General features: G+C 42.4%; 1 protein-coding gene across 1 annotated transcript; it reads right to left on the bottom strand.

Annotated features, from left to right (window-relative positions):
* Window positions 1-3245: 3245 nt before the first annotated feature.
* LOC150002289 (olfactory receptor-like protein OLF3) lies at window positions 3246-4181 on the bottom strand. Its single transcript, XM_090286840.1, has one exon. The coding sequence runs from the start codon at window positions 4179-4181 to the stop codon at window positions 3246-3248; it is 936 nt and encodes a 311-aa protein (XP_090142966.1).
* Window positions 4182-11501: the final 7320 nt, after the last annotated feature.

Raw genomic sequence — 11501 nt, 5'->3', positions numbered from 1 at the left:
GGATCAAACCTCAAACCTTGGCATATAAGGACGACACTCTAACCAACTGAGCTCCCTGGCCAAGTCTCTGTTTGCTTTTCACTGCTGTACCCACAACACCTAGAAGAGTGTCTAGCATATAGTATGTATTTAACAAATATTAAAACTCATGAGAGGAATGGCGGGATTTGAGGGGATGGCTCTGCATGCTGGGGCGCAAGAGCAGAAGCAGACATTTGTTGTGAGTCTTTGCAGGAACACACCAGCGTGGAAGAGTGGGGATGATGAGAAGGGAGTGCACTCTGTATATATTTTGAAAGTAGAGACAATAGGATATTCCTGCCAGTTTAAGTCATTTGCGAGAGGGAGTGGGAAATGGCCTAATCATGGTGGTGACGGCGTTATCATGAGGTGGGAATCGGTTCAGCCTATGAGGACATGTTCATATCAGTTACTTATTAAGTAATAAGAAATAAAACAATCTTTTAGGCTAGAAATAATTCAAAGCAGGCGGGCAGTGTATTGATAAGAACGCTTGTGCACTAAGGTAGGAGTGTAGACCTTTAAAGCTATTCTGGAGGGATTATCCATGTTCTAGCAACCAGGCTGCTGTGTATGTTACCTCAATAAATCCTCACATGGGTCCTAAACTTTGATATTATGACGTTCAACATGGAGTTACATGAGGTGCAGGGGAGTTGGGTCCCATAGCAAAGAGTGACAGCTAAAATGTGGGGAACCCCATGGATTACTATGAAGTCAGAAGTAATAGATCTGCAATATGTATGTGTCTTTTAAAAAATGTATGAATTTTTAAAATACAGTGTTCTATAGTACAGACCCAGAATGAGCAGTTAACAATATACTTCACTTTTTAAAAATGCATAAAAGTGCCTCAACACCGTTATAGGTGTTAAACACAGTAGAATAACTGTCCATAAGCAAGGAAGAAATAAGAGAAAATGGGATAAAAGAGAATTGAGTTTTAAACATTAATAAGAAAGGCCTTGTGCCATGATTCATGTTCCACATACTGAGGAGTATTATTAATCAATTAACTCAACTCTGCACCTGAGACTTTTTTTGAGGTCTTATTTACTAATGTTATAAATTCTAACATATATGGTCTCTATATACTTCAGGAAAGGCAACTCCCGTGATAGTCAAGAGCATCTCAGTCAGTGAACTATTCAGCCAGCAGGAACGGTGAGCCTTGGGAGGCACAGGAAGGCAGATGTGCTGCCAGGCACTCTTGGCTCTCGGGAAGCTTGTAGGCGTTGCTGCCCCAGACGGCAGCTGGGATTGTCCTCTTCTCAAAGAGCAGGAGATCAAAACGCCTTTGCTTTTGAGATTGTTCTCAGAAATTTGAGCACAATTATTCATGATGGTAGTTGAGAGAACTCAACTTTTCTAGTGAAAGTTCGTATGTATGACTGTGATTAGTATTTATTAGTAACTCAGTACATCGTGTAAGTGTCAGATTTCACACATGAGAAATGTACATGTTAATGGTTTTTTTTCTCCATGAGTATGTGCAACTTGTAGAAAACTAACTTTTCATTTTTTACAGATGTACCTGTTTTCTCTGGACCCTTGGTAGGTAACTACTGTGCCACAAATGTGGCAAAAGAGGGGAGGGGAGGGGCCCCCAGACAAGGCACACACTGCTGCTGGGCCTCACAGGCCGGTGTGTTTGCGGCCTGCATTTGATTCTAAGCAGGATCAAGAGGTGGCCCGATTTACTTTCTAAGATAAAGGTGCCTTCTGCAAGTCAAATGGCCCAGGTCACTCAAATAAATTATTGGGAAAGTAAAGCGCTGGAAGGAACTTGTAGATGAAGGAGAGTTCAAAGTCAGGTCCAGTCGCAAAATGGGCAAGACAACTACAAAGACTAGAGGTGTTTGCCTGGGAATAAAGCCATAAAGTAGTACAAGAAAGTGACCTTTGCTGCAAAGGTCAAGGTAGCAGTTATTTTTGGGAAAAGGGAGTTCTGACTAGACAAGCATACGGAGGGGCTTCTGCAGTAGCTGCCAGTTCTGTTCTTCGACTTGAGTGGTTGTTAAAACGAGTCTTGTCTTATGTAATTCACTAAGTCACGCATTTGTTTAGTGTGGTTTCTGCCTCCGTGTTTCATTTTACAACATAAAGTCAAAAAGATCATAATTAAAAAATTAAAGCTGCTATGTAAATAATAAAATGTAGAAAGAAGAGAGGGAAACAGAGCAGGCTTATCATATATTTTGTTAACAAAGTTCACGGAATCTACTGGTGAACTAGATATAAAAGAGAGGACTCAAGAATTATTCTGAGTGTATGATGGTTCCTTTTACTTATACAGTCAAGGTATATTGGGATAAGAGGGAAAGGAGTAGCCTGCGCTGGAGGAAGCAACAGCAATCATGCTAAGTGTGTTAAGAATGAGATTCCTATGCTATGGAAGTGAAGGTGGTAAACAAGCCATTGGACATTTGCATTTGGAGCTCGTGAAAAACGTCCTGTCTGGACTGGAGATAAAAAAAAAAAAAAAAAGAAAGAACTTCAGCCTTGACAGTTAATAAATGGATTCTAAACAGATCAGATAGATGGACGGACGGGTGGATGGATGGATAGATGTCATGGTTCTGGGTAACAGCACCTGGAGCATAGAACAGTGATCTACTGCAGCCAAAGCAATAGGGAAAAAGGTCCACTTTGAATAATTGTATATATAGAGAAAGCTGCATAATGCTTAGTCCTGTAATTGTGTCCTAAAAACTATTTTAAAAAATAGTTGAATATCTATACCACCACTCTATTGGGTATTTTACCTGGATTACCCATAATCTTCAAGATGATAGCACATACTGGATAGTATTCTTTTTATAATTGAGGACACTGGAGGTAGAGAGGTTAAACTGATTCTTCAGATTGCTGGTGAGGGTTGGGTCCAGGTGGGAAGTGCCTGAAACTTTTCATCGTCCACATTGCACTTCCTGAGAGAACATGCAGAAGGAATGGGAAAGGGAAGGGGAGTATGGATTCCAGGAGGATGGATTACCCAGAAGACCCCTGTTTAATAAACGAAGGCATTTTTTTTGCCATGTGTATAGCAAGGCAACAATACATAGTTAAAGTGTGGACTAATGTGGAAAGTCAGCCTTAAAAAAAAATGTGCTCACCATGATCTCCCTTATCAGCAATCTGAGGAGAAGGTGCCTGTCCATCATTTCCTCTTTGTTTGAAATGTTCTCTGGGCTGCCGGAGGGAAGCAGAAATTCTCTGAATCTTTACCTTTTTTCACTAACTTTTCTCAACGCTCTCCTTAGGGCGCTCATCACCTCCTTGTTCCTCAAGCTGTAGATTAAGGGATTCAGCATTGGAGCCACCACAGCGTAGAACAAGGCGACCATCTTCTCCTGTTCTGCTGGGGAGCCTGCCGCGGGCCTCATGTACGTGAAGATGGCCGTTCCGAAGCACATGGTCACCACGGAGAGGTGGGAGGCACAGGTCCCAAAGGCTTTGCTGCGTCCCTGAGCAGAGCGGATGCGTAGAATGGCAGCCACTATACAGCCATAGGAGAATAGGACCAGGGCACACGGAAGCATGATCACCAGAAACCCTGAGATGGCCACCATGACCCTGTTGAGCGAGATGTCTGTGCAGGTCAGCCTCAGCACAGCCAACATCTCACAAGCAAAGTGGTTAATAACGTTACGGCACAAAGGCAGCCGGAAGATGATGGTTGTCTGCATCAGTGAGTTCATGAAACCAGCCACCAAGCAGCCAGCAGCCAGCCCCAGGCACAGCCCTCCACGCATGATGACCGTGTAGTGCAGCGGGTGGCACACGGCCATGTAGCGGTCATAGGCCATGGCTCCCAGCAGGAAGAACTCGGACCCACCCAACGCTAGGGCCACACAGAGCTGGAGCACACAGCTGTGGGATGGGATGGACTTCCGGGCTGACAGCAAGTGGACAAGCATCTGGGGGACGGTGCTGTTGCTATAACAGATGTCCACAAATGACAGGACGCTAAGGAAAAAGTACATGGGGGTATGAAGCCTGCTGTCTAGTCTGATAAGGAAGAGAAGGACGAAGTTCCCCGCCATGGTCACCAGATACATGGCCAGGAAAAGGAAGAAGAGGGACACCTGAGTCTCCCAGCAGCTGGACAGGCCCAGGAGAATGAACTCACTCACCCATGTCTGGTTTTCCCCACCCATGAGCTTCTGAAGACAAACCCCGAGTTAGAAATCAATCAATCCCAGATACGGAAGGTGGTAGAGGGCTTGGTAAGGTCATTTAGACCAAAGAGCCATCTAATAGTAAATGGTGTGCTTTGCCACAGTGTTTCCTTTGAAGTCTGGGACCACGACAGAACCCTCTGATGGGGCTCAGCTTCAAGGAGAAAACAAACTTCTTCTTTCCTCCTTCCTTAAGTAGGAAAGGTTTGATCAAAATGCTTAGCTGTCTGAGTTAGAAACTTAACTGAAACACTCTTCTCTTCTTTAGAGCCAATTCCTGACCTTGGAATCTGTTCACTTCTCTGCGGGACACCAGTTTCCCCTCCTTACTCTCTCAAAATCCATACGGAATGGGACCGAACAGGTACGAACAGCTTTTTAAATTGGTTTCTTTTATCTCTGGATTCTGTATAAAAATGAAATGCTCAGTTTTCACCCTTTTAAAATCAGAAATTTGGGGGTTACCAATTAGAAGGTGACACATGTAAAACAGGTTTTCTTTAAGTGGCAAAAACAAATTGTCAAAAGTACATTTCAGAGTCAGGGACGTGAGGAAGGAAGACCTGGGCCTTCAGGCTCAGTTTTGAACAATCTTCACCGGCTTGTCTTTCCTCTGGGTGAGAAGATAAGAGGAAAGAATCTGTTATTTCCTCCTCCTTTGGAAGAGCAGCCGATCATGGTTGATAGAAGAGATGGCTGTCAAGAAACAAATCAGAATCAGGGACGCATGAACTTTCTTTCCTAATAAACGAGGTGGCCTCAAATACTTGCTGAACCTATGAGCCTGTTACCTGAGAGATAATGAATGATCGCTACACATTCCTGCTGGTTCAATTTGTATGGACCCTGGTTGGAGACGCTAATGGGACGGGAAATAACTGGAATTAACTCCATGAAATGACTGTTGATATTACGTCTTTTCTTTACTTTTAGCGCTATCTAAAATTCTGGACTATCTCCATCCTCCCACCAGAAAATTGTCTTTTCTCATCCTTGTGCTAAGCTTCCGCTGCTGTGATTCACATGACAGTAGGCGTAGCTAGTCTGACACTCAACACCATCCCCAAACTTTCCAGTCCTGCTGCTATATTAGGAGTCCGAAAGCTCGCGCTCCCGTATTCTCTCTGGAACTCTGTAATCTCATTTTCACCTTATTCAAGTCAAAAATGATTTCCAAAAACCTCATGAGCTTAGTAAAGCTATTCACAGGTCTCACTTTCTCTACCCAAAGGGCAGACTGATTAGAGGGATAATACGGGGAAAATTGAAAGTGGGCTTTGTTGAGTCCATGAGGTTTTTGGAAATCACTTGTGACTTGAATAAGGTGCAAACAGGATTGCAAAGAGTTCCAGAGAGAATAGGAGAGTGCTTGAGTTTTTGGAGTACTAATACGCCAGCAGGATTAGAAAGTTTGGGGACCTGTCATGTGAATCACAGTAGAGGGAGCATGATGCAAGGATGAGAAAAGTCCCATGACGCAAGGATGAAGAAAGTCCCATGGAGATGTCGCCTGCTTGCTGTCTGTGATCAGACAGTGCCCATGAATATGTGATGAGAATCAGACTTTGAGTTCAGGCTGTCCCAACTCAACAGTGAGGGCCGCTAAGTGCAGATAAAGAAGCTGCCAGAGATGCTTGGATTTGCCAGCAGCAAAGGGTCCATGGGCATTTGCATATGACAATCCTTCCTTTGTCTCTGAATACATTAAACCTGGTAAACCATTCCCACTTCAAGGGATAATTTATGTATACACAAGGAGAGGCGGTAAAACTACAGAATGTTCTTTCATTCTTTTGAATTTACTCTAAAACTTCCAAAGGTTAGCAAGTCACTTTGTAATATTTCTATCAAAGAAATAGGAGACCTACCTTTTTATCCCCAATGAAGAAAAGCTTGAAATACAAAAGTGTCACTGTTAAAGATCAGAGGTACAAGAGATAGACAAGTGACTTCCAAGGGGAAAAAAATCTGTGTCTTGATCACCTACAGATAATTCTTTATGAACTAATTCTAGGAAGGAGAAAGGCACAGTCTCCAATTCTGCTATGACATCTGAAACAATTTATGTAAAGAACCTCATCAGCAGAAGGCTAAAAGATTCTTTTTTTTTTTAAGTACAAGAGGTAACTGATGATTATTTAATGTATTCTCAGGTACCAAAGAAGAAGACTTTGTTGAAAAATCTGACTGATGTTAATCTCTAGGAGTTTTGAGTCTTTTGCTTCTTAAAAACTAATAATGCGTTAAGGGTTTGACAAAGAGAATGTAATCCCTGATCTTTGGTCGGTAATTTCCCTTAAAAGCCCGCAAGAGTATTGTTTACAAATAGAAATACACATGCTTAGCATATCATGTTTCTGTATCACTTTCATGTTTTGTAAAGTGCTGCTCCCTGGGATTGAATGAACTCCTTTGCCAATGAACTTGAATTTCCCAGGTCAACTCTCATGACCTGGGAAATTCTTTTGAGTAAAGGAAACAATTTCAAGTTTGACCTAATTCATTGGAGGCAGGAAAGCTAGAATAAGGACGGAACACCAATAATAAAAAGAATGATATTTTTAACCAAAAAAAAAAAAGTTAATAAACAAGATAAAATGTTTAAAAACTTTTTGAAAATGTGATATATAAACAGAAGTTAAAATAGATTTTCAAAAGGAGGTGGAGGAGTTACATCTGACAATGACGGTAATGACAACAGCACCCTATACCAACGCTTCTTCCTAGAATATCGAGTCGAGCTTCTTGAAGTTAAACATCACAAGTGTCCTCAAAATAGCAAGCCGCCTGGAAACCTTGAGATGCCCCTGAAATGTTAATTGGGCAAGTTGCTCTCCCTACTGCATTCCTACTTCCTTACGTGTACCTATCATTTCAGAATGTGCTAGTCAGCACAGACTGGTCCTCTGGGTCTAGATTTCTGGTGGGCAGGTGCTGAGGGCACAGAGCAGAGCACGGAATGTGACCTGTAACCGTTGAGCCCAGGGACACCGATGAACGCAGTCAAAGACCTGTGCCAAATGCTTCATTTCTCAGAGCTACCGGGGAGAACTTTCTCCTCGATCTGGCTACCCATAATGTGTTTTATTAAAACCAGTCACCAATGCGGGACATTTATCTCTCCAGTAACTAAATTCAGGACAGCTGTCACGTGAGATTAGGAGGAGCTGCGTGTTAAGGAGACCCTGGTTTCCTGACCCACGGTCTGAGAACCCGCTGGGGGGCCTCTGAGCGTGCCTGCCTTACCTTCAGGACAGGAGGCCAGCAGTGCCCAGGAAGAGCCGGGCTGAGCAGGATGTGCCATTTGGAAGAAGTAACTTTCTTTTCCCTCAGAGATAAAAATCTCTGCAGACCAATTATGCTGCACTTGTTAGGCTTCTGTTACTTCTTCCCAGTATGGTGATTCCCTCACCTTACACTCTCATCTGCATTTAAGAGAACTTGTTTTCCTAACCCAGAAAGAAAGCCCCAGTTTCCCTGGAGACACCTCCCAAATCTTTGTTGAACTTTTACTTGGAGGAAGTTATAACTTGCCCATGACTTTCTGTCCATGTACTCGTGATTGGCATTATTTGACCCAAAGTCCCCGATTATTCATGGACTGTGTACGAGACCTTCAAACAGTATCTTCTGTGACATGGCTCTTCAGTTGTATGTGAACTTTCTCCCCATTGCGGCTCACTGTTAGGAGGCTCCTTTTAATTAGGCATTGTCAAATTACTTGACTGCTTTTCTTTCTAAATGTCTGCCCTCACATTCTGCAAATACTACAGGAAATTATTACCCACTTTAAGCATCTCAAATTATATATCCATTGTACTGATAGACATTTAGGTTGTTTCTAGTTTGTAGCTATTACAAACAATACTGCTGCTAGGACCATTCACACGCACACACACACACACACACACACACACACACACACACACACACACACACTCATCTTTTGTCCCATATATTTATTCACTTCTGTTGCCCAGTAGTAGCACTGGCCCATCGCAGATTATGTGTATGTCCGGTTTTAGCTAATATTATCAGTTTTGTCAAATAAGTTGTACAAGCCTTGGCCAGTGTGACTCAGTTGGTTGGAGCACCATCCAGTAAACCAAAAGGTCACAGGTTTGATTCCCAGTCAGGGCACGTGCGTGGGTTGCAGGTTCAATTCCCGGTCGGGGTGTGTATGAGAGGCAACCGATTGATGTTTCTCTCTCACACTGATGTTTCCCTCCCTCTCTCTCTACCTCCCTTCCCCCCTCTCTAAAATCAATCAGCATGTCCTTGGGTGAGGATAAAAAAGAAAAATAGCTCTAAGCTTTCTCTATTTTTGGATTGTAGGTTCTTTCCATTTTAGCCATTCTGATGGGTGTATATAGTAATATTTCATTGTTACTATATTTTACATTTCTCTGATGATTAATAAGGTTGTGCATATTTAAAAATATTTATTGGTGATTTGGATATTCGATTTTCTGAGGTGTTCAGCCTTTTGTCCATTTTACTGTTGGGTTATCTCTTTTTCTTAGTCATTTTAGTTAATTTTATATTTTGAGTATTGGTCATTTGTCATTTATATGTATCACAAATATTTTCTACTACACTGTGGCTTAACTTTTCATTCTCTAAATGGTGTCTCTGATGAAGAGATGTTTTTAATTTCAATGTAGTTCTACTTATCAATTGTTTTCCATATAGTTATTACTCTTTTGTGTCTTAAGAAATCTTTGTCTACCCCAAATCATGAAGTTATTATTCCATGTTATCTTCTGGGAGCTTTAGTGTTTTCTTTTTCACATTTGGATCAACAATATATCTGGAATTTATTGCTCTGCATAATATGAGAAAGGGACCCGTATTCACTTGTTTTCTCGGTGAATATATGCATTTGTTGAGAGGTCAGTTCTTTCCCACTATGCTCTGTATTGATAAGTAAGTCTTCAATTTATATTTGTGGGTTCGTTTTGAAATTCTTATTTCCGACCCATTGGTCTATTTGTCTATTGTTGTAAAATACTACATTGTCTTTTAATTACTGTAGTTTTATAATAAACCTTGTTGTGTAGTATAAATCCTTCAACTTGATTCCACATCCTCAAATTGTTTTGGCTATTTGTGGCCATTTGAATTTTTAATCTGACTCTAAAATTAGCTCAGACATTTTCAGGGGAAAAAAATCTTGCTGAATATTTTAATTGGGTTTTTTTTTTTTTTTTCTAAAAATCAATGTTGGGAAAAGCCACATTTCTGTGCTTTTGAGTATGCCAGTCCTTAAATGAGATGTATTCTTCCATTTATTTAATATCTGTTCATTTTTCTCTGTGTACAGGTATTGTAGCTCTCATTTTATTTGTGCTTGGCATGATATTTGCCATGATGGTTTTTTTTTTTTTTTTCAGATTTAATGTGTTTTATTGATTAAAATATTACATTTGTGCCAATTTCCCTTTCCTCTGCTCCCCTCCACCCGGTGGCCCCCCTCCCTCCAGTTGTCCCCCCCCTTTTAGATTATGTCCATTAGTTGTGCATACAGTTCCTCCCAACCTCTCTCCGTCTATTCCATTCCCTCCTACCATGATCCCCAATTCCTATATCGTCTCCCTCCCTCTCCCCACTCCCCCTCCCTGTTGACCTCCCCCCAATATGCTTCCCGTACCCACAGTTCCTTTTCCACTCTCGTTGCCTGTTTAGTTTGCCTTTGTTTCATCTCCTTAGCTTCTGTTTTTTAAACCAGTCCCTTTAACATCTCATATAACAGTGGTTTGGATCTAATGAACTCTTTCAGTTTTATTTTGTCCTGGAAACACTTTCTCTGTCCTTCTATTCTGAATGACAATTTCGCTGGATAGAGTATTCGTGGTTGTAGGTTTTGGATTTTCATTACTTTGAATATTTCTTGCCAGTCCCTTCTTGCCTGTAGGGTCTCCCTTGAGAAGTCTGCTGATAGTCTAATTGGGACCCCTTTGTACATAATTCTTTTCTTCTCTCTTGCTGCTTTTAAGATTCTCTCTTTATCTTTAATTTTTGACATTTTGATTATAATGTGTCTTGGAGTGGTTCTCCCTGGGTCCAGTCTCTTGGGAACTCTCCTTGCTTCCTGGACCTGCAAGTCTATTCCCTTCCCCAAGTCTGGGAAGTTCTCCTTTATTATATTTTCACTCAATTTTTCAAGTTCTAGTTCATCTTCCTCATTCTCTGGCAAACCAATGATTCTTATGTTGGGCCTTTTATAGCTGTCCCAGAGGTTTCTGATCCTCTCATTGTTGCTTCCCATTTCCTCTCGCTGCATTGGTTGACTGCTTGTTCCTTCTCCATATTCCAGTTTGTTGAAATGAACTCTGGATTTTTTTTCCTCACCATCTGTCTCGTATGCGGTTTTGTTCCTTTCGTTATGAAAGTTTTTCGCTTCTTTCTTATCTTTTTCCTGCTCTTTTGTGAATTCTGTAAGCCACCTGATAACAATGGCCCAGAACTGAGCCTCTGACAGGTTTCTTATCTGTTCATCTGTCAGGTTCTCTATCTGCTGTCTGGTGAGTTGTGTTACCGGTATTTCTAAAGTTGCCTGCCTCATTTTGACAGATGCGTTTTGTTTTCTTGGGCCGGCTGTGGGGGCAGTGCCTGTGTACGCGTCACAATTCAGCGACCGGCGCCTGCTTGTCCGCGACCTATTTCGCAGCCCTGTGGTGCTTTCTTTGGGGGCGGGGGTCCAAGATGGATTCACACAGTTATTCCGCTAGGAGACCGGGATCCGTCCTCCCGCCCCCCTGGGCCTCACTGTTCAAGGCGATGCAGCGGCCGCTCTCCCCAGCGCCGGAGTCGCGCACCGCCAGGGGCTTGGCCACCGGGATTCCTCGCCGGGGTCGCGCACCGCCAGGGGCTTGCGTAGCCGGGACTCCTCGCCGGGGTCGCGCACCGCCAGGGGCTTGACTGCAGCCCGGATTTCTCGCTGCCCGCCGCTCCGGGTGCGACCGCAAACAGCACTGCCCTCTTTAACTCTTACCTGCCCAAATGGCACCGCTGGTTTATAACTTCATATGTTGGGCTTCCGTGTAGTTTTATTTTCTGGAATTTCTAGTTATCCTTTGTTTTGAAGTAGTTGTATTCCTCTCTAGTTGTAAAGGGAGACCTAGCGTGTCCGTCTAAGCCTCCATCTTGGCCGGAAGTCTGCCATGATGTTTTAAATAGTATATTTTACATTATGTAAAAATATAATTGGCTTTTATATATTGAATATGTATACATGAAAATGACTCATGTGGATGACGGGTGTCATTTCTTTACATTTTTTGGTAGAATTCTCCGGTG

This window comes from Furipterus horrens, unplaced genomic scaffold, assembly GCF_987537825.1.
Source record: "Furipterus horrens unplaced genomic scaffold, mFurHor1.1.pri manual_scaffold_9, whole genome shotgun sequence".
Lineage (NCBI taxonomy): Eukaryota > Metazoa > Chordata > Mammalia > Chiroptera > Furipteridae > Furipterus > Furipterus horrens.
Note: the sequence above shows the minus strand (reverse complement) of the source record. Positions and strands in the feature narration are given on the sequence as shown.